Here is a 23,920-nt window from a genome sequence, read left to right on the forward strand (position 1 = left end):
TGTCCCGATCTCGTACACCTGGGGGTGACTGCATAGTATACGTAGTCTTTCACAACAAATAAACATTGTGGTTGCTAGGCAGCACTCGTGTATGTCGTCTCCTTTTGACCAGTTCAAAAAGCGTTGTTTTCTCGTCGAAATACCTGTGTTTTATGCGATAATTGCTATACACATATTCTGAGCACTCTTCATATCTTCCTCTGTACATACCACCACAATTGTGTGCGTTGTCTTTCTCTCTCTCTGGCAGGTTCCAGAAAAAATGGCTGCCTCGGAATATTAGTATTCTTTTTGTGCCGATATTGGCGAGAAACTTTTTAAGTTTACTTCTTTATGTCCTATTACATGTTACATTCATGTTCGGTATATCGTGGTTCAGCTGTAAGAAGGTGGGTTCCAGAGGGCCGAAGATGCAACCCAAGCAATACAGACAAAACATGCAAGGGCCACCAGGGCAGAAAACACCGGGGTGTATAGACTTCGCACAAGAGTGCAGCCAGGTTAAGTGCACTGGGAGATAACTTGGCAGATGGTGTCATACAGCAGCTGAAAAGCAACAAACTAAGGGTGTGCAAGTGCTGAAAATTTTTGAACTTCCAAATACTTTTTCAAAGTAGTTTTTTTAACCATCTGCCCTGACATGAGAATGACCGAGAGGTGTAATTGAAATAAACAGACAGTACATTTCCCGGCCAAATCACAAACTTGTGGATTAGAAATGTACAGTCAGCCAGTAGGATTATTACACTATCCAAAAGGTTAGCATCTTATTTCAAAAATCTTCAATAATTACTTGAAAACTGTCCTTTCAGTGTGCCCATCACAATTTGTAGTGAATCCAGCATCATAATTTCATTTGGTTCCATTAATGTTTTGTGTGTATTTGTTTTATTTTCAAACTCGTGCATTTTATCTCATTCTTGTTACATTGCCATGGCTAGTGTAATAATTGAGCCGCGTATTACAAAATCTCTGTCACCCTCGCTCACATTTCCCTCCCATTTTGCCATGATGTCCCTCATATGGCAAGATTTGGTTGGCTGCTTTCACTAGTGAGTGAGAATGGAAAGGTTTTTTTTTCCCCCTCCTCAGAGTCTCCTGCTCTGTGACAAAAGCTAACATACAAATAATGCTAGTGTCTGCACAGTTCGGCCAAGTGTGATTTCCAATAGTGTTATAACAGGTTATTCTTCCACATGAAGTTTCAACCAAGGAACTGCTGGTTAAAATTCAGCTGTAGCCACATGACGATTAAAGGAAAGTCTCAAACCTCACAACAAGTTACTGGAGAGGAGGCGATAGACAGTCCTTAACCTAGGTCTCAAACAGGACACTACTAATCTTGAGTAGTCACTCAACTGCAGCAGACCATGGCAAGATGTGGAAGTTCTGTGTCAAGCCACGATTCCCAAAATCACCCTCTTATAACGTTGCTTTTAGTGCACAGTAAACAGCTTTACTAACACTTCATGCCAGTTCTGCATCAACACACAATTCCCAAAATTACTCTTACAACCTTGCTTTTAGCGAATAATAAACAGCTTGACTACCACTACACGCTATCACTGAGGACATTCTTGCTTATTAGCTTTGGCATGAACAACCCTTACAATATGCGAAGTCACGAAACGTGCAAATGATCAGAGTGCAAGCACATGAACCCACATGAACTATTATCTTGCAGTAGATAAGCCCTTGACTGTGTTCCTTGAATTACCTAACACCGACATGTTACAAGAGTGTCGTCATCAAATAAGCTAAGCTACTGTCACTTAGCAGAGTACCAGTGAACCTGGCACAGCAAGTTTTACAGGAAGCATACGAGCACAGCTTTCAGATGTTTAGGTAGGCGCAATTATGCTGATAGTGGAGCAAGAATGTGAATGAAGCAGCTCTGCTGCCAGCGTACTAACGAAAAATTTTAGCGAGATACAAGTGCAACTTTCAGCAGCTGCAAATTGTAGAGGGGGTTCGAGAGCTACACTGCACTCAATCACCTTCACTGAAGAAGCTAGGACGTTGTACAAGGTGTTTCGAAGAATGGGTAGAAAGCAGACTGGAACAGAGCGCAGCAAAGACTGCCGACTGCTTTAAGGGGGGAGTTAGGTACTGGACCAAGAAGTCTCCAAAATCTTTATTCTTCAAGCTATGGTGCTGAAAACTTGTACATACATGCATGTAATTTCATGTGCCTATTTCATATGAGGTTCATTCCTGTTTATATATAATTTGGTTCTGATTTTATGCAAGCTTTAACTTCATATTCTAGAAAAGTAAAAAAAAACAATACTTTCTCTAATTACGCTAAACGGGTATCAATGGTTTTTACATAAATCAAAGGAATCAAATAAGACCAACCTTGTTGCCCTGTCTACCACAGAAAATTAGTTGGGACTCTTCAAATTTGAGACTCTGATAAAAGTTTTGAAAACGTTCTTCGAAGTCTCGCAGCTTTAGTTGCGAGACTTCAAAGAATTGCTAGACGTGCAACTAATTAAACTGCACGTCTAGCGAGGGAGACTGAGTCGAGAACAAAAGGAAGCAAACATGTGTATGGCCGTTTCCCACTTCCCCATTCTGAAGCTGGCAATTAAAATATTTTAAGTTTGAATACTCACATTCTCTGAAGATCGTGACAAAGCTTGTGCCAAGAGAATGCCCCTGAGGTTTGCTTAACCCCAGAGGTAAAAAGAGAAGCATAAACTACTCATATTTCGCTTCGTGAATGCTGATGTGTTATAAAAATGTTTGTGATTAAATTTTGCGACCTGTCATATGTGCAACAGAGCTTGTTTTGCAAAATTGTGCAAATGATAGAAGCATCTGTACAATTGCTTCACTGTGAACTGGACCTAACGTCGGCATCATTGTCACAATACTGATATTCACTGTTGGCAGTGGATCTACAGAACTATCTACAGGACTGAAACAGCAGTATGAGGTGCTGTTAGACCATACTGAGTATATCTGAGCTATATTCGAACGTATGGTTTTATTGATGCTGACCAACCGCCCATTCAGTCACACAAGCACTAAGTGCTTGGCATCCAGTACTGAGTGTACCTTGAAACAGGGTACTAGGCATAGAGCATGATCATTAGGATACTTGCTGTACTCCTGAAGATCTCCTTTTACTGAGCAATAAAAGAAAATTTGCATACAGTGTAACTTTTGCACGAAAAAGTAGGCATCATGGCAATTGCACATTTAGGTTATTTGTCAATTGCACCTGCCTTTTTTTTTCTTCTTTTTCTCTAAAAGGATTGAATATGTGAAAACGACAGTGTAGAATGACTTGCCACGGTGGGAATGGTTGCTTTCATTGTTATTTCTGATCATTTTTCATAAGAATCAATTTTCTGATCTTGGCTCCCACCACAATGGCCAGCCAAGCATTAGCAAACATGCATCAAGCACAAAAGCAGGCACAAAAATTGTGCACACAAAAAGCAACACAAAGGAAACATGCACATTGACACAAAAGCAAAACACAGACTGTTCCTTTCTTTGCTAAATAGCATCAGGATCTTTCAATACTTTTCTTCTGGTCATTAAACTTTCTCAAATATGAAGTTTCACGTAGCGACAGAAGGTGCCACGAAAGGCGGTGGCATAAGTAGAAGGGCATCAATCAGCCGTGTTGGGATCACCGGGGCTGTGCGATTACCGAAATTTTTCACGAGGAAATTGCTCACCTCACCAACGCTTATTTCAGCTTGCTTGCTAACTGAAGATCCAATAACTTTAGGCAAAACAACTTAGTGTGCAATGTGCTTAAAAGTTAAACCACTGGATTAGACGATAGACCTAACCTGCCAAGTTGCATTGCTCGCACATAACGATTCGCGCGATAGCGGTTCACTGTGCCCTTTGTCCTAATTGCCAATTTATTATAGCAACTCGTCGACCTCCCATAGAGGCGAAGGTGGACTACCCCGCACATTGAGCTACGTTTGCACAAGTTGGAGGGGCACATAAAGTGTGCATGCTTGTATTACCCAGTAAGAATGGCTTATTAATGTAAATTTTTGCTGTCGATGAGGAGAATTATTTTGTGCATTCATTTACTCGTGCTGTTTGGGGGCAATGAGAAATTGTGGATGGCTTCGAAACACGCAACCTTATGCTTATCAGCAGAACAATGTCGCCACTGTGCCACCACGGTGGATAACTAGCATTGTAGTAGTAAACCAGATTATACTGATGGCTAGAAACAGGAAATAAACCTCAGGCGACTCATTTTCTTCAGTTGGCAACCACTCAGGCACAGTAGAAAATATTAGAAATTATGCATTTTAAAACCTTCTCGGGTAGGAATTATATGTGTCCACCAACGCATCCTCTTGCAGAACGGTCTATTTGCTTAACGAAAGTGCAGAATGGTTGGCATCATAAAGCACTTATTATATGGTAACTGCAAACAGCTATGGTGCGCATGCCGGTGCACCATAGCTTGGTGCACCATAAATTTCATCCATGTCACTGGATGAAATATTTTCTACACGTGCGAACGTGTTTCCAGTCGTAAGTTAAGCCGAGACCCTCTCGCAGCGTGCTCGCTTCCACTTATCTCGTAGGTCCGCATAGGTTGGGGAACAAAGAAAATGTATACATTTTTGTCGGTGCCCTTGCAACCAGACCAATATGCAGGCACACAACAAATATTACTTATTAAAAAGCTCAATGCAAGCTAGCTAGCCACACTGCCATCGAATGGACATATTTTTATGCCTTCGTTTGCGGCCACCATTTCACAGTTTGCTGTACGCCTGTCATATAGTCCTTCTGATCAACTGCCTTTTGTCCGGGTAGTCCAATGGCAGGATGGAAAAAAAATGCTTTCATTACAAGGAATCCTTCAAATGTAAGGTGATCTTTCTGGCAGAAGAGCAGGCTAACTGATCAGTGTTGTGTGCATTCGGCGTTCCCAAGACATGTGTCCGTGACAGCGAAAAGGAGGTGTCATCGGACTCCGATAGCGACTTGCCGCTAAGATCCAGCTGTGTGCCTTTGTATGTTCCATAAAGTCATTTCAACACGGTATGCGTCAGCTCAGGTTTCATTACTTGGTGTGCGTGGTAGAATCAGCACCAAGTTATTTTTCTGCATACTTGGATGGTAATATAACTGCACGTTACAATCGGGGGCAGGGTAGAATCATGCAAATATGGTAATCGCTCTGTATCCCTTTTCTAAGCATGAAGTAGTTTTAAGTGCAAGTTTTGAAATCTGAATTAAGCTGTTGCCAATGCTGATGAACCTGGAACCGAAACAACACATTGGAGTAGTTTCGAAGTTGCTCAGACTTCAATTTTTGAGCATTGTACAGAAATGGAGCAGCATGTTGCACGTTGTGTCAACAATGTTCACATGCCGCTAATGGCAGTCGACCCTCGAACAGCAGTCCTGCTGCTGTGCACATAGGTCTGCAAATGCACAGAAGACCTATGGCATACATCCGGCGTCCGCTCCGATGGCATCGATGCCTGCCAACATGTGGGATGCCTGCCAATATGCGGGCAGTGCCGTGGTGTGTCCACTGCGGGCATTATATGAAACACCTCCATGGCGTCACCCGGGAGTTTCCCCGATAACAAGAAAAGAATTGAAGGACCCTGGGAGCACGCATAAGCTGTCACCTCTCTCAGTGTCAGTGAATGAACTAATGTCAAATGTATAATGGTCTGACTGTGAACGGCATTCCGCATTTCAGTAAGACAGTGCTTCACATGCATCAGCACTGGAACTGTTTTAAAATTGAGGCATTGTAAAGTGCTACGATGCCTCAATTCGGAAACAATTCAATTTATGACTATTTTGACTATATTATATAAGCTTACCATGGCAGATTTACATGACATTAAATTATTACTACAACAGAGATACTGCTAGAGTGAGGACATGTGAACATCCATTAAGATTACTGCAAGCTTTAAAGGCATTTAGTATGTGCTCACACTGCCAGCACACCAAAGCAAAAGCAACACAAGGAAACACAAAAAAGAAACAAAGGCACAGTGCAAAGTAAATTGCAGAGAACTGAAAATGCTAGTGCAACAATCTAACAAATCAGGACACGCGAAATACTGTATGTAACATAAAAGGAATAAGCCAGATGAAGGAAAATGAGACTTTGCAAGCAACTGATACAAAAATACGTTACTGAAAAAGCAGACTTTGGGCCATAGGGTGCAATCTTTAAAAGACAAGGGTTAGCAATGACTCGACGAGCCTGCTTGCTATAAAACTTGGTCGACACAGGTAGCATGAGAGTCAGTAGCCAACAATGTTAATAAGTTTATTGCATTGTAATTAACCTGCAATGATGACATGCAGCTAAGGCTTAGTCTATATGCTGTAAATGTGAAGGAAGATGGCAGCAAGAGACATATAGCTTCTACTTGAAGAGCCAGAATGTCAGGCAACCACGAAAATGCTCATGCTTGTTAGTAAACATATTATAGTATCTGGCTAGTTAAGCCTACATACAATGAAAGGCGAGGCTAGTTAAGCCTACATACAATGAAAGGCGAGGCTAGTTAAGCCGACATACAATGAAAGGCGAGCCAACAGTGAGAGATGGACAGCAAGTGTGAGACAAGAGTACAAGAAAACGTTTACTTTTGTGCCCAATTATTGCGCGCCTATCTGTATTACCCAATTATAGAAATAGAGGTCAATGACGAGCCACCGACTGGCCAACAATGTTTGCCGTTACTGAAACAAAGCTTTGCAAAATAAAAAATTAAAAAGAAAGCTTGTCGTGTGGTACCATATGCTAGGATTGGTCTTATTCTCTTTCCTCTTTTTTTTTTTTTCCTTCTGTGGTCCTCTTTTTAAACCCTTTTCCCATTTGCCAGTGCAGTGTAGGGCAAACCACAGATATCCTCTGGTTAACTCCCTTATCTATACTATCTTTATTCCGTCTTTTAAACAGGTCATTAGTGCACACTACGTGACCCTATTACCTCGATGACAATTGTAGCTACTCAATCCTCAATTTAACTAGTGCTTTCAGGAGAAATATGGACATGACAGGCTCATTTAATCATACCCATCTACCATCAGGCTGGTAGAGTAAGATGTGAACATAAGAGATTTAAAGCTAACATTTAAAGAGCAGTGCAGATCTCCGACAAAAGCTAGCTACCTTTTAAGGCTCATTTAGATGCCACCCTCCTTCAAAGGGACACTAAATGAGAAACATTTAAGTCAGTTTAGAGTGATAAAGTATACTTGAAAACTGTATTGTCATTAATTTCATGGTAATAGGTTGATTATTCAGAAGATAAAATAAAGGTCAAAGTTTAATTTTGTCCAAAACGCCAGTGAGAAGTTACGGATATCGAAGTATCTTTTTTTCGTTTCTGAAACTTGCCATGTTAAGCCGTCGAATCCTATAGAGCGCAATGTAGTCCATATTTAACAATAAAGAATAAGGCATTAGCAGATGCCGTAAAAAATCCAAGACGGGACTGCAAGCTGGTGCAAGAACCACCTGTTTTTTCTTCGTGCACCTTCTCTGGCTTACATACTTACTCTCGCAGTAAGAGTGAGATTTTTGGTATTACAGAAGGGTAATTATTAATTACTAAATTGTTAAAACATGTGAAACAATTTCTCTTTAGTGTCCTTTTAATTACTATCTTGTATTCAAATGTATTCATATTCCAAACTACACTGCTATCAGGATTTCTAGATTGTCGGCTTTCACACTAATGCCAATGAACCAGTGCTAAATAAACAAGAACATATGCCCATAAAGGAGAGGGGGTTGTAGAATAAAAGGGCGCGGCGGCTACGCTGGGGGTACAACCTGTATTTAAATTATTTGGGACATTCTACAGTTACACTTCAACGCAGTCGATGTCAGACACTGTCCCTTTCACTTTCTCTTTTTCAATCTGGCTCTTGGAAGAATAAGAAATATTTAACATGAGGTTTTGTCACAAGCTGTGTCGCCTTTCATAATCCATAATCTTCAACCAGTTGTTTATTCTTTTCACCCTTCATAAACTGGGACTGGTTACGACGGGTGAAAAGGGCGAAGGGTGAATGCAGGGACTGGTTACTCAGCCCAATGGGTCGTGCAAAAATATATTCCCATTCTTAAGAAAAGAATCATTAATTACAAAGCGCGGCCTCCTTGGATACCATTACCAACTGTAATGAGTTAATGTGCTTTGCACCCAAGAGATGTACTCCATGCCAGTGTGGCTTGAAGAAGCCAGAGATTTAGAAAAAAAAAAAAGTCAGCAGTCATATGACAGTCATATCTTTTGATGTTTTGTTTAAGCACGTTTGCGTGACAACAGCCAAGCTGCCGCTGAAGTTGCAACCGCACACCAGCAGAGTGTGCAAGACTAGCGTAAAAAAAACACCACATGCACGAACGACACTGTGCACTCAATAACTTCCACAGCGGGGAGCGGAGCTCAACCCTCACCAAACCAACAGACACACATAAAAATACACCAGAGATCCATCAAAAACTGTACACAAACACATACACACACACACACGGGGAAGACTGGGCACAAGAGAGGCAGTGCTGCTCCCGTATCAAACACAGAGAGGACAGTGCAAGGGAAAGGGTGTGCACGAATCTGAAGGAAACTGCAAGTGGCATCGACTTCGCAAGAGTGATTTAGGCAATCGCTGAGCATGTCTTTGTGGAAATGGGTGCAACAATGCGGCGGTGTTCCCAATGAAATGTGTTACACAACGCTTGAAAACTGCCAGCAAGAAATGCAAATAATGGATAGTGAACGTGAGCACACTGAATTCAAGTTGCTAGACATGGAGGTAGATTACATCGAGGACTAAATCCTCAGTGCACAGTTCTTCTTAAGCTGCATTATCATAGATAACTGTTGTGAGCGAAATGGATTTGGAGGAACTGGTTTTGGTTTCTTTACCAGTTTCAAGCTAAATTAAACGGACACTAAAGAGGAACACTAAATCAGTATAGACTGATGAAGGATTCTGTCAAAACAATTTCAGTGAATTTTGCGGTAAAAGGTCGGTTACCAGAAAACGAATAAACGAACTCCCATTTTTAAAATTTCGCGGCGATACCGCAGCACCAGTATGTCAGTACGACGTCACAGATTTCAGAGCATCTTCCTTTATTCGGGAGGTTGTAGTACAGTGAAAGTTCTAGGAACTTTTTCAATTCAGTCTTTCGCTCCTTTGGAAAAATGAGCAGGCACTGTCAAAATCTATATATAAAGACACGGTGAGCTCGTGCAGAAACTTTATGGCGGTTTTACTGCTAGTCTTTTATTCTTGCATCTCTTCTAGCTTACCATGGCCAGCGCTTAAGATAAGAAATACTTTTTTGTTACCTCATTTTCTCTTTAGGTGTACCTTTAAGGTGGTTGCCAACTTTTCCTCACAACACACCTCTCGTGCACGCTTGGGAGCTTTTGAACCACTTTTTCTTTGGCTGCTCAGATATTTTTTACACTGCGAAATCAATGCCGGTCAGGATTAAAGACCTGTGTCATTTACCCTTGTCCACTGTCTTGTACTTGTGTGGTTTGCCGTCCTGTCAAGATACCGATTAGCCTGGCATAAGCACCATTCTGCTCTAATTATGTTCACTGTCTGCTGCCACCGACTACTACATTTACTTCTACTTCGATAAATAAAATGGCATACTAAAGTATGCCAGTTAGCCTGCAGTAATTAAAAGAAACAAGCCTAGCCACTTTATTACTGACATGAAGTCTTGAAAACAGTGACAATGTGCACCCTCTCACAAGACGTTCAGCTATAAACTGTGTTCGGAAACAGTGTACTTAACGAATTTCAAACATTAGGCAGGTTCAGCACAGCTCTCCATGCATGAAACTTCATGCAAAAAAAGGCCGGTCTTTCGAAAGTATGCAAGCAATTTAACAAACAGTATCAGTAAGGTTAATCGCAGCTTTTGCACTGCTAGTAGTACATGCCTCTAGGCTACTGGATCGCTCTTCTCAGCAATAATGTTGGCCTAACCTCAATCACCAGGTCAGGCGACCAGACAGGCACCAGCTAATTAACATTTGGAGATATGGCATACAGAATATGCTTCCTCCATCATGCAAAACATGCATGATGATTGGATTTGGAAATTGTCTGTACATAAGTGCAGTAGTAGCCACACTACTAAGTCTTCCTAGCTACAACGTGACTGAAGCCTGGCCCCCGTGATGCCACAGCATGTTCAGCGCATTTGTGCAATTTGTTTGCCAAGTTGCCATGTTCTGTTCTTGTGGTATCATAAATAATGGTGTTTAACTTGTTTGATTGATTTGTTGGATATAAAGCAACACAGGGGCTATGAGAGATGGTGTAATGGAGGGGTCCAGGTGCGATACTTAAACGTGTGCCTACATCTCACTAAAGAAATGTTTTTGCATTTCGCTCCCATCACAATGCAGCTGTTACAGTACCATGCTACGGCAACTGCGACCTATCAGAATTACTATCAGCATAGCCACTGACTCACTATAGCATGTCTACCGTGTCCCTGACACAGATGCATTTGCAAGTACAAAGACTTGGCTGTTAGCATCTGCCCCACCTGTCCTATCGGCCCTCCTGTGAACCATGTTGTTGACAGACGTGCCAAGTTGTGCCAATTCAATTTGCAAGACTGCCACTGCAAAGCTTGCATTCCACATTTCCAGCCGAGTCGCTTTAGGTGAGCAATTTCCTTCAGATTGTGAACAAAGAAGGTGCAACAGCAGCCCCCTCCCCTCCACAAAAGTTGGACAGCGGCCCAGCCACAAGAAGGCTGGAGCCGAGGGCAAGGTGAAAGAGGAGGAAGAGAAACGTGAAGAGGAGCATGGCAGGAGATGAAAGGAGAGGAGGAGGGAGAGCAGTGGTGGGAGGAGATTGTTGTGTTTTCGAGCCAATAACATACTTGAGCGCTTTGATCTCAGAGGTTCCACCTCCTCAAGGGAGCCAAGATCCACGGCTGCCAACAAAATTGAGCGCGCCGGCTTTGAGGGCCGGTGCAGGGGGGTCCTGATCGTGTCATTGCTGTTGCTGCTCGTGTCCGACACACTGGACTCCGACGAGTTCGACACTGTGATGACGGTGGCAAGGGAAGGGGCAACCACGGGTTCAGAAGATTCGGGGGCAAGGCAAGATGGCCACGATGAGGTGGGCAGGTCAAGGAAGGGGAATGGAAAACAGCATGAGGCGTTTCAAATCTGAAAGTTACTTGTCGCCTTTCTTGGGCTGCATACTACACTACCTACTAGTATAGTACTTAGAACAGGAGGAGCATGCACATTTTTCTTTTCTTTTTTTAATGAAGCAGTTAGGCTTGAGGCAAACAAAGAATAAACATAATAACAATAACCTGTGCTTTTTCACTCACCCTCTCGTCAGAAGAGACAAAGTGTGTATCTGTAGGCAGACTGCAGAATCTGATGTAAAGGACAGTGTCATGCAATCTCATGAAGCTGCAAGGGGACTAACTGTCAATGTTGTTGTTGGAAAAAGGGGTGCCCATGTCCACAGCATGACGACCACAAATGAAATGACAACAGCCCCCACTTGCTTTAAGAGGAAGCTTTAGCTCAGGGCCAACTATGATGCTCCCTATTCAAACACATGTAAAATGCAAAATTGATTTCATGAAACAACGCCCAAATCAAATTGATTGAAATGTGTTGCATTTGAGAGAGAAAGTTAAATTCTAGTGACCGTTAGAAGCAGATTCTTTATTTAGGGCCTTGAATTTATTAGGAAGACGTCGGAAATTGGTATGTCTAAAAAATAAAAAATCAAGACCCTTCCCCTATCGGGAACAGGGGGGCACGCGAAGCTGGTCGTACCCTCAAAATTGGATGTCGCGTTCCCTGGCCTCGGAGTTTGCTGCCCTTCATTGACACTGGGCTTCGTTAAGACGGGCTTTTAACGCGAGATCCGCTGCCTGTCATTGTAACCGAGCCTGGGCTTGGGCTACATTGAACGCAGGATCTGCACGGCGAGCACGAGCCTCCTCCCGGCGACGTTGACGGCGTTTCCCGTCGAAAGCGGCCTGTTCCGCCACCGACCGAACAATGCGTGGCATTCCCGTCCGTTTGCCAAACGCGCGCGAGGCCCTTTCCTTCTCTTGCCCTTCCCCCGGTGCACGCCCGCTCCTGGTTGGGTGCTCCCGTCACGTGTTACGGGCACGCGCCTCACGTGTTTCACCAGCAGTCTATTCTTGCCCTTTCCCGCCGTTTTCCTTCACTTGCGCAAGACGAGTTTTTTGCGGTCACACCTACAACGGCACTGACACCTGTAAGGCAATACAAGCTTCACTTGAAAAACTGATGATCGAGCTGCGCCGATGTACTTTATTGGTTGCAACAGCTTACTCCTTCATTGTACGTGAGCCAATGGTCTACGTCCTCGTCTGTGTTGCTGTAGAAGGTACGGGATTTTTACAGTCACACCTACAACGGCTGAAGCAACCGACACTTGTGAGGCAATACAAGCTTCACTTGAAAAATAGAAGCTATGTCTGCTCCAAAAGCAGATATTGCGGTCCTGTAAACTGGATATATTAGAGCATTTAAAGCACACAAATTTGATTTTATGAATTTACGGCTTACGTGAATTTGCTACAATGTTTACAAATGCTTTGCAAAAGTCCTACTTGTATAATAATGATACATTTCATAATGTCGTATTATACATCACTTTTGTCTGCTTTAGATGTATTATTGGGTGCAATTTACATAACTATGATACCATTTTATCATTGTTCAGTTACAGTCGTAAACGTGATAGTTTTGTTTTCCCAAAATATGCAGTTTTCAACAATTTTTATCAAAAATTTGCGTTCCTGACCGTCACAAGGTTTGAACTTTTCCTTTTAAATGCAACAAATGTCATCAAATTCGGCACAGTGGTTGCCGAGAAAAACAATTTCTCAGCTCCCATGTATTTAAATAGGAGCTCCTGAGCTAAAGCTTCCTCTTCAGTTTTGCTGACAGACATGATTAACCCTAAGGGGAAAGTCTACATCGTTTCCCACCTACACCTCCTGTTTTAACTCACAAACTAGGCATACTTTTACAAATTATTTGTGCCAGGGCTCCCATTGTTTACAAGCATGCAGTTTGCCTATGAAGCAGAATGTAAATATTCAGTTAGAGCTAGGGTTCCACATTTCTGGATACATTTGAAATTTCACAAACTATTTTATAAACTCCCAGTGAAATCTGGCAGATTTAGACTTTTATGAAAAACTAAACATTGAGACTCGTGGCGTGGACACATTCCAGCAGTATCTTTTTTTGTTTCTTTGTTTTTCTGACACCAGGCAAGTTGTCATTGACTTTTTTTTTTCCTTAAGCAACATTTTGACTGCAGACTATTTTTCCTTTGCACAACAAACGAAAAACAAGAAGGTGCTGCTGCTTCACAGCACTCCGTGGATTCTGCACATGCCCTTTACGTATTACATATGCATAATAAACTTCAAATTCCAAGAATGTCAATTAGGAACAGTCTGCTTGTGCATGCACTTCCACAGACAATTAGAGACTACAACGGCTAAGAGCTAAAGAATTCTGAATTACTCAACACAGCAAAAGAAATGTCTAATAAACTCAACAATTTTGTGATAATAAAGAAGTAAAACGTAAAAAAAAGAAAACATGTGGAACCCTAGCTATAACGTTCCCTTCACTAATGTCGTACAATTACTAATCCTGAACACTGGAACATTGCCTACTAAACAAAAATGCTTTCTTTAGAACAAAGCACATGCTTTGTTAGTCTTTAGAACAAGCACATGCAAGTGCTTTGTTCTAGCACATCAAGTGTAGAAACAGCTTGACATTTTCTGTACGCATTTTAAAACAAGGAACAGTAACAAAAACAAACACCAGGCATTTACAGTCTAACTTGCACAACCATAAAGCACAGCTTCACTTCCATCAAATACTGCAATAGCGCAAATTCATCCTATGATAACTATAGCATTTACTGGACTATAGTGCACAGGCTATATGTGCACAAATGTTGCATTCATATCCTGTGTAGACTGTCTAAAAATTAGAACTACACAGGTTTTTTTCTGTTTTCATTTTTAATATCATTGGCTGTACTATTGACCAGGTTGGAGGTGAATGGTTTCACTGAGGTAGTCTGGTTGAGGTCCCAATTTTCAACGAAACTACTACTGCTATGTCTTCCTCGAGAGAAGGAACAACAGGCCGATAACTGATTCCTGCTTGACTACTACAATGTATGTGCATAGCTTTGCTAATAGCACCACTGACCATCGCAACGTAGTGCTGGATGCTTAGCTGCCTTTGCCCTACATGCAGGCTTTGATCCTGTGATAGCTTACTAAGTGTGGAAAATCTAACAAAAAGCTTTTGTTTTAGCCAAAACTGGCCTCTGCAAACTAACACTGGGTGCAGACTGCAGACTAGATATTACGGCCGTTTAAGATTAGTAAAACTGTATTCAAACAAGTGAAGTAAAACACAGCACAGGCTGTGCTGCGTTTCATCAGTGGAACTTCCATGGCCAGAGGGCTCAAGATGAGCACAAGAGTTCACCACCCTCCCAAAGTTTTGCAGCAGTGTGTGTGTGCAACAAGAGGCTGATTAGATAATCTGGAGTCAGCTGCAGATATATATATGCACAGTGGCCTCATTTTTCTTGACAAAGGCTACATGTAGGCATTTCTGTACAGCACCTTAAGACACATTGTTATCTTGTCTGTAATTTCACCTTCATTCATAGAGCCCTAAAAAAAAAAATTCTGGGCATTTACGTTCCAGAACCACAATCAGATTATGAGGCAAATCAATTTTGACCCCCACCCCCCCAGGATTCCTTAACATGCACCTACATCTAAATACACAAGCGTTCTTGCATTTAATGCCCATCGAAATGCAGCTGCCATGGCTTGGACCGAGCCTGCAACGTCGAGTTTGGCAGCACAAGCTAGCGCGGTGGGTAGGAATGCAGCTCTTAGCGCCTCCTTAAAGCTGAAGGTGTAGCTCATAAACAAGCACGTTTGACCGAAATAACTGTCTGGAGAAACACAAGAAACGTAGCGTGCCAGTATAGCCCGATTCATATAGCACTAACCACAGACTGAGCGCTCGGGGCTCTGTTCATGCGACTTGAGCACTGCGGTGCACTACCTTGGAATGATGTTTTCCTCTTGTGACTTTTGAGGAAGAATGTGCTCAGGACGGCTGTGCTCAGGAGCACAAACAGCAACATGGACACAACCAGCATGCCATCATAGCGGCCCATGGTGAATGGCTCTGGTGAGGGCGGTAACAGCGGCGGTTCTTGCGGAATGCAAACCTCCGGGCAATCGCTGCAGCTGCACTTCTGCTGGCTGGGACCGAACGGATCGGAACACCTGCACAAACCATTGAACAGGTACTGACGCATGCTTTCGAAGTTGTGCAAACTCTACCGCGTGCTTCTTGCAGATGAAAGGATCACACTTAGCGAGCATAAAGGATGGGATACACTCGCAAGATATTTTACCTTTGATGCTAACAGTTGGTTTCGAAATGCTGGATGCGATTTAACCAACACGTCCGTGACGTTGAGATGCAACATAAAATTTGCCGATGTCGTGTTACGATGAGGCTAGGTGTGATGACATTGTTCATTAAAAATTAATAAACAAGACTGCTTCGAGCATTTCTTCAGGCTTCGCTCGCATGTGGCAACCTCAGCATTTACAAGAATAGAGACGGCCACTGTGTCGTGACATCAGGACGCATCCACTTCCTCAGTATGGAAACAAGCTGGTTTATAGAAACAAGTACTATAGTAAAATTTCTAGGATGCTCGAGTGCTTGCCAGTAGATTTTCAAATGGTTGGAATATTCGGATTTTCGTTTAATGCAAAAAGGGAGGACGGAAATTTTATGTCACTGCTCTCAAGACAAAGCTTTAGCTCATTGGCTCCTATCTAAATACACAGAACGCAGAAATCGTTTTTTCTCGGCAACCACTGCCCCGATTTTGATAAGGTCTGTTGCACTTAAAAGAAAAAGTTAAAATCTGGTGTCCTTTGCAAGTAGAATTTTGATTTAGGCCAAAATATTTTAATAAACATTGTTGAAAATTGCACATTTTCAGAAAACAAAACTATCATGTTTACAACTCCGTAACCCTGCAATGACAAATGATATCACAATTCCGTAAACCGATTCTAATAGTACATCTAAAGCAGACAATATCAATGTATTATACAGGGCTCTCAAATATACCACAAATATGTGCGTAGGACTTTTGCAAAACCCTAGTCAACATTGCAGTGAATTCACATACCTAAGCTGTAAATTTATTTACCGGAGATGTGCAATGTAGTGTATGTGTGATTCTGAGTAAAAAAATGTGCCCCAGCACAGTCAATCAATTCATTGCCGCTAAATTTGTATACTTTATGTGGTATTTGCTGTTCCTTATTGCTAGTCCTAACTGCACACAAGGCTTTTTGTTCTATGTTCTATGAGCACCTTTCCTGTCTTTATTGAAACTAAGTTGGAAACCAACGAAACAATTTTTTTTATTATATGTTTTTCTATGAATGAAATTTTCGTTCTATGATGTCATTCAATAAGAAATATAAAATTACATGCAAATGCGAGATCATAGTGACCAGATGTTGCAGAGGAAAACGATAAAGTGGCTACTGGAAGAGAAAAATTTTTTGGTAATTGTCTCATACCGTAATAAACACCTTAACTGTGAAGATAACGTCGAAGCAAACAAGCTTTTTTTTTTTTTCTGTGACCTTTTGTGTAAAAACAAGACAACTATACAACAATGTGCCACATACTTGTGGAAGGTTGGGTTGTATGGCTTCAGCGTGGCCCCACTGCTCACAACACTTTCTTTCGAGGTGACGATGTAGTTGAACTTGAAAGGTGAAAACCCGTCGCCTTCCTCCGGCGTGGAACCCAAAAAGTCGACCCAGTACTGGGGTTTACAGTCACTACCATGGGCTCCACACATGAGCTGCATCACTGTCGTGCCTGATATCACTGACATGACGTTGGCGCACGAGTTGAATGCACCGTGAATGAATCTGAAAAACCAAGAGACATGAAGTTATCACTTGCACCAACACTTCAGTACAGTATATACTGCAATGCCATTGCTGTAGCTATCATGGATAAATGAAACATGAACAAGTTGGGGGCTAACTAGAATGCATTGTTCTGTTTCTGGATTTACCACTGTGTGCGACATCCCCATGATTTCAGTCCGAATGCTGAGTTTGAAGCCTACACCATATTTTGTGAGTAGGTAATTCGTGATGTAAAATCACACACTTGTGTTATTATGCATACCAGGCTTTCTACTCTATTAGCTTGTTTCCCCCTGTTAGCATTTAACTTGTCTGCTTTAGTACGCATGACTGCATTATGCCCATGCTGTCTTAGAGGAGCTACTGAAATGAGAAGTTAACGTTACATCAGAAACAGATTATCTATCTTACACGACACAAGAGCTTGGGAAAGAAACTAATGTGTAACTGAATACACCTGCAACCAATGGTACCAGTTTTGCCATTTTTAATGGCCCCATTACTGAAAAGCTTACAGGCACCATGCAAATGGAAGAGCTAATCACGAACGCAATGGCTAATGGCTTAATAACTGGCAAAGTAGGGTAACAGGCACAACTCACTCACTCGCTAATCTTACTAATACTGAGGTACATAATCACTCAGCCCGTTTTACACTCATGTTTTCATACCTGAGGTTACATGATGATTACATGTTTTCATATGTAAACCAATTGTGTATATTTTTACGTCTAATCAGTTTACTTCTAGTATCTAGTCGCCAGGTATTTCTTTTTTTTATACCTCCGAGTAAATGTTTTTCTTAGGTCAATGTTGCCGTGTGTAAGTGGAGAAAGGATGGTTAGGGGCAGGTACTACAACGGGCTTTTTGAGCCTTTATGCCAGTCCCCTAGCCAACTATGTACTGGTTGTCTGAATAAAGATAAATGAATACTGTTCGCTCACACCTTATGTTTGGAAATGAATGTTACATGTGCATTGACCCAGCCATCTATCTTATTGGGATACAGAATATAAAAATTAAGTATACGTTAAACTTTTGTGCATTGACCACTAGGCTTGCCCCTTCTCTCTCTCTCTAACTGCAGACGAAGTTCGTAGTCCGATAATGCATACAGCACCACAAATCATGTATCCTTCTGTTCAACCAGTAGGACCTTCGGTTGAATGCTCCAGCATGTACTCTCTATTTGTGGGAGAATACGAGCAAACACGAATTTAAACTATATATTTAAACTCGTGGAAACTCACGGTGCCGCTTGCAGCGGGGATGGGCTCTACGATGAGCAGCACATAATTTGGAACCCAGTGCCGAATAGAGCCTGATATCAACAGCCTAGTGAGGCAGCTGTGACAAAAAATCACAACTATAACAACAACCACAAAAAGAGGGGCTTACTCTTCACTAATGGCATAGTCGACCACAGTGGCCTTGAACTGGCCTTCAACTTCTTCGCTAGGCTCAGATGTGTTGACAGCGATGAAGTCACCCTGGTTCGGGTCACAGAAGCCGCAGAATATCCGCACAAAATTGCTGTAGCAAGTGGGGCACTTCCCCATGCCTAAGCTGATGGGTTGTTTGAGCTCTTCATTCATTTTTTCTAGTTGGTTCAGATCACAGCAGAACTTTGGTTGATCACCTAGTAAAGCAGGGAGGGCAGAATGCATCAAGGTTGATTACACAAACGATGCTGAATGATTAAAGACCAACCGCAATGAAATTTGAATTTGGCTAAACTGGTTACATACGAGCAGTACATACATACACTATCAAAGCAATCTGGGCAAAGGTACAGGGCCTGTAATTCTCAAATTTCGTTATCAATAGTTTTTAAACAGCACTTAAGCAGGTATGTGAGCACCCGGCGGGTTAGCACATCTGGTGGAAATCTGAGAACATGGCATCTGAGACTATTATCGCACAAAAGGCGTCGTCCAATCTTGGAGGCCATGCTCAGGCGCTGCACAGTTTCTGAATGACCCAGATTCTGCAATCATTTTCGTTGAGCAGTAATGACAACATTTCTTTTTAAACTTCGGAATCAAAAGTGTTTAGTTTGGCGAGCTTATTTGTGACACATCTACCTGTACTTCAAGCATGAAATTTTGCATGGAGGCCTGTTCTATAACTACACTATCTGAAACTAGGCTTTGTAGATTGTCCGAAATTTCGTTGCAGTTTGTTTTTCAGAAAATATTGGCACATGCAAAAACAAAGCATTGCTGTGGCCAGGCAGTGTTCGTAACAAAGCATAGTTTTTCTTTCTCGAACCATGTTTGTCCCTTATCGTGACAACTTTGAGATTTTGTTAGTCCTTCTGTGCCATGAGCAAGGACACTGAAGCTCTTGGAAATATACTAATATACCTCAAATGCTAAATTTTCATTAGAAAAAGTGCGTCCAACCATTGCTACAGCAGCCATCTTCGGTGATATTGGGTGATACGGCCACAATAGTACTTACATTAGTGCAAAAGTAACAAAAAAAAGAAAAGAAATTAAAATTCGACTTTCATTTCCTTTTCCAGTAATCAACTTATTATTACCACAAAATTAACGAAAATAAAGTTTTCACAAAACACTTCATCAGACCTAACTGATTTAGAGCTCCTCCTTCATGCCCATTTATAACTTCATTTAACTACATGTTTCCCATCAGCAAGGCAGGTCTAGCCAAGACAGGCTCCCAAAGCCAAGCGCCGCCCTCTCCCACAGCAAGATAATTGATAGCCGCAAACACCAGGCTCACCTTGTAGTAGATGGGGGCATATTTCCTTGATGATGTCTAGGCCCTCTTATCCAGGGGCTGCCCTTCGCCACTGTACACGCAAGGGACATCTTTCTCTGTGTCCTCGTGTATACCACACTTCCCCCGGAATGCACATTTACTTTCTACAGGAAGGCTGTGTGCCTGCAAATAAAATCGAAAAAAGAAAGGGAAGAGGCATAAAGTCAATGGAGGAGCAGGATAAAATTGACGAAGGCGTTATAAGCATTAGACATGCGCGAAACTGCTTAGATAACCCGTTAAGATGCTGCGTACAAAATTATGTACACCAAGAAAGTGTGTCAACAGCAATGGCATTGATGAAAGTAATGGTACTTAAAATGTGTCGCATACATCTCTTAACTGTTCCGATTGGAATCATGTTGCAAGTTTGATTAACAGGTTCAAAATGTTTCAGTAAAACGAGTGGGATGGGACACGGTTGTGTGTACTAGCTGGGTGCAAGTATGTCATTGTATGTAGTGGGTGTACTCCTTTCATTGTTTTTCACAGTGTGTTGCATCAGGCATAATTTTCAAGTGCCTGGATAGGTGCTTTTCAAGCCTGCTAGACATGAAATAGTTGATGTTCTCATATGTAATGTTCCTGTATTGAGTTTTTGCATGGAGTTCGTGTCCTGTAAACTTGACAAAACTAGCTAAAGAATTGAAAATTCTTAATCTATTCTTCAGCTGTATGCTTTTTACGATTCTTAATAAGCAAGAAATGCGGTGAAAGTAAGTTTTCAGTCAACAGAATTCATTGGCGTCTGAAAGAGATAAAGTTGCAGAAAAACCGACAGTGAAGTGCCAAAAAGTTAGGTTGCTCCTGATGTGCAGTTGAGAGGAAAACTTTGGGGGGGAAAAAAAATGGCATCGGCAAAAAAATTAATAATTTCCTCTAGCAAAGCTCCCCTAGCAATAGCTCGAACATGCGCACATAGGCTGTATCCCCCCTTCATTTCAGCCGGCATGCCCAGTATGAAAAACAAAACAGAAAAACTTTTTCGTGGTACCATTGGTCTCTGAAGTTTTGCTTGCCGCTGTACAGCTAGCTGTATTCGTGCTGAAGCTGTATTTGTGTTGTATCCTTAACGCAACTGTACATGTGTTGCAAGGACGTGCATTTTCGTGTAGGCCAGTGTGTGACACTGACCAGCTATACAGCGACCCCACTAAGTTTTCAGACTTATGAAGTTCCTGTCTTCCAGGCTGCACAGCAATTTACGCTGGTACTTACTAGTACATTTAATGATTACGTGCAGAAAGTAGAGTTCAATGTCTCCATCAACTTTACTTTGAAGCCACCGACGCAACAGCAACTGCTGCTCTCCATACAAACAAAATCACAGCTTAATTGCTAATTAAATTTGTAAAAAGCATGCTATAACGCATTGTGAACATTAAGATTCACAGAAGCACAGAAAGTAATAGAAGACACGCTCTGGTGTAAGAAAATGCTGCAACGCACACTGAGACAAACAATGGGTGCAAACTGCTTCAAGATGTGCTGCAGTACTGATGAGCCAGCACTCCAAAATGTCAACACCAACCACAGAAATTGGAAAACTGGTTTGAGTTATGTGGTGTCCCTGTCGTGCTTGAAGTTTCAATGCAATGAAGTCAATACTAAAATTTTATTCCTCAGGCAAATCCGTCCAATAAATGTATAAACATTGATGCAGTTGCCGAAGCCAAGTATAGATCGCGTAACAGGAATCCAACGTAAATTGCACAATATCGATTGTTTGGTTTCCCGTGCCAGCCAGATCCCAAATTCTCGTTGTTGCCTCAGAGAAAAAAAAAAAAGAAAGAAAAAAAAGAGACATTATTGCGTATCTAATATCTTGTGTCCAGCATGCGGACCAATTATGCAACAGTTACCTCGGAACTATACAAGCAAAGCACTCGCTCATGCAATATTGATGGATGCCTCGCACGATCAGCTAGCTGTTCACCCACTGGCCCCGAGCCACCATATTCCAGAGAAACACACACACGCCGCCGGCGCAGCATCAAAAACGCCAGGCAAGCCTTTCCGAATGTACACCGCCACGGACACTCCCGAGTTCGTGTGGAAGGTGGCTCCGATAAGTGCACCCGCAACATGCCGTTGCCAGCCAGGCATTACAACGCTCGCCCACGTCCCGGTTGCTTATCGCGTCTTTAATTTCGTCGCAGCCCGCAGCTGAATTCACTAATGAGCGTCTGATCTAGGCCACGGGTTATGGCCTCCGAGCTTGGCGCGCGCCGGCTGCGGCGCAGCGCAAATCTCAGAGGCCATACACGGGCGCGTCCAGCCCGAGCGCTCTCGGAAAGGCGGCGCGACGTCAGCGCGCCTCGGGCGCCCTTCTTTTTTGTTTGTTGAGGCTGACCAAGCGCGCGAGTGGCGGTCGGCCCCCGCGAACTTGACGGGTTTGTTTCCCCGCAACACCTACAAGCACTTTGCTCCTGCGACAAGTACAACTTACAGCTCTTCCGGTAAACAATTTGCTCATCAAACGCGCGTCGTCAGTAGTCACACGGCTACCGAAAGGAACGTAACATCAGGCACAAGCCTGTTTGCTAGGATGCAGCACGAAAATGCGCTGTATCGAAGGCCACGGGCGCCAGCGCTGTTACATCGTTGTGGACTACGCAACATGAGTAGTGTGGACGCCTAACACCCAGTTACCCAAAATTTTATATATATATATATATATATATATATATATATATATATATAACAAGCATTTCCTTTTCTCTTTACGATAGACAGCCTGTGCTTGTGGAGTTAAGCGACAGGATGGCGCGGTTTTCGTGTACGCGAACAGCTGAACCCGCAGCGGCGAGTACCGGGATGAAGTTTCAAAAATAGGGTACCCCAGCGGCTGAGCGCCGAGTCATTTCGTACGCCCGGCGGTTTGCGTCCCCCAACGCTTGTGTACCCTAATCTAAACCTCTCTAACGAGATGCGGGTGGGAGAGGGGGGAGAGCGCGCGGGAGAGCAACATGGCGAGCAAGCTAGTTTGTATAACTCGCTCGCCGGAACTGCCAACGGGAGAACGGTACATGGCGCGACATAAAAAACGGCGCGGGCCATCTTCTCGAGCGCTCGGGCGAGTCGCCGAAGCGAAGCCGACGCGAGCAGTCAAGCGTTGCGAAAGACGGGGCCTGCATATGAAATTACGGCGCAGACGCGCTTAGCGGACAGCCGCGCTCCAATGCACACAGACACGCAATGTTTGGGAGTCGCACGACGGTATGCGCCGCGGAGACAAAGCAACACGTGTGACACCACTCCATGCAAGGCGATATTAAAGCAGCATCAGTATGGACACACGAGTATAGCTTACGATGTGGAAGGAGCGAAAGAAATGTCTCGGAAATCAGAAAGCCGAGAGGGGCGCGGATGACTCCCGCGCTGGACGAGCGGCAGCAGTACGAACTCGCACAGAGCCAACGACAACACGAAAAAGACTGGCAAAACACCGTCTGGACGACGTGACACTACCCTCGTACTTGAAGTTGAGAGTCTTGGACGAAAATCTCGTCCGGTCGGGCAGAATGACGATAACAAAAGAGACGCCGACTACGCCTTGTTTCACTATGAACAAGGCTCCCGTGTGGGGACCCAAACGTCGCTGTTTTTGACAAGGGGGCTATTCTGGCCACTCATATCCAAGCTACTCTTCTAAACACGGCAAAGGCGATCTGTGTCTACGCACTTGCGCAGTCATCGCGAATTGCTGCATTTATATAACGCAACATCTTGTAGAAAATTGTCGGTGCACAATATGGCATGACTGCTAGAGAACGACGAAGTCTAGGAATCCGTGCGCTGCCCATCATCGCCGTGTCCGCTGAAGCGCCACCTAGTTGCGCTATAGTGTTCACAATACAGTCGAGCTTCTACAACGAAATGACCTGTACAACGAAGGAATAATTATGCCCCGGTTCTACTATGAGCTGCGTGACCTTCACAACGAAGTGACCTGTATTACGAAATTGATACCCCAAGCACTTCGTTATAACGGCGTTCGACTTGTAGTTGCAGCTACCGTAGACACTATAGCGCCAAAGTTCAGACAAGTGATTTCTGTA

General features: G+C 43.0%; 1 protein-coding gene across 20 annotated transcripts in view; it reads right to left on the minus strand.

The window, feature by feature from the left end:
• Window positions 1-23,920, minus strand: part of LOC119450564 (NPC intracellular cholesterol transporter 1-like) — a 168,376-nt gene that overhangs the window by 45,166 nt on the left and 99,290 nt on the right. The window contains exons 2-6 of one of the 20 annotated variants that reach the window (XM_049665981.1): window positions 19,821-19,982; window positions 18,471-18,711; window positions 16,820-17,068; window positions 15,156-15,382; window positions 10,913-11,077 (exon numbers count right to left, since the gene is read on the minus strand). The exons of 14 other annotated variants lie outside the window; for them this stretch is intronic. In XM_049665981.1, coding sequence (XP_049521938.1) covers window positions 10,913-11,077; window positions 15,156-15,382; window positions 16,820-17,068; window positions 18,471-18,667 — 838 coding nt within the window. In that variant the 5' untranslated portion in view covers window positions 18,668-18,711; window positions 19,821-19,982. The remainder of the gene's footprint in view (window positions 1-10,912; window positions 11,078-15,155; window positions 15,383-16,819; window positions 17,069-18,470; window positions 18,712-19,820; window positions 19,983-23,920) is intronic. 5 more of the 20 variants (XM_049665967.1, XM_049665979.1, XM_049665976.1 and 2 more) reach the window with 5 other exon arrangements.

Source organism: Dermacentor silvarum, chromosome 4 (genome assembly GCF_013339745.2).
Source record: "Dermacentor silvarum isolate Dsil-2018 chromosome 4, BIME_Dsil_1.4, whole genome shotgun sequence".
Classification (NCBI taxonomy): domain Eukaryota; kingdom Metazoa; phylum Arthropoda; class Arachnida; order Ixodida; family Ixodidae; genus Dermacentor; species Dermacentor silvarum.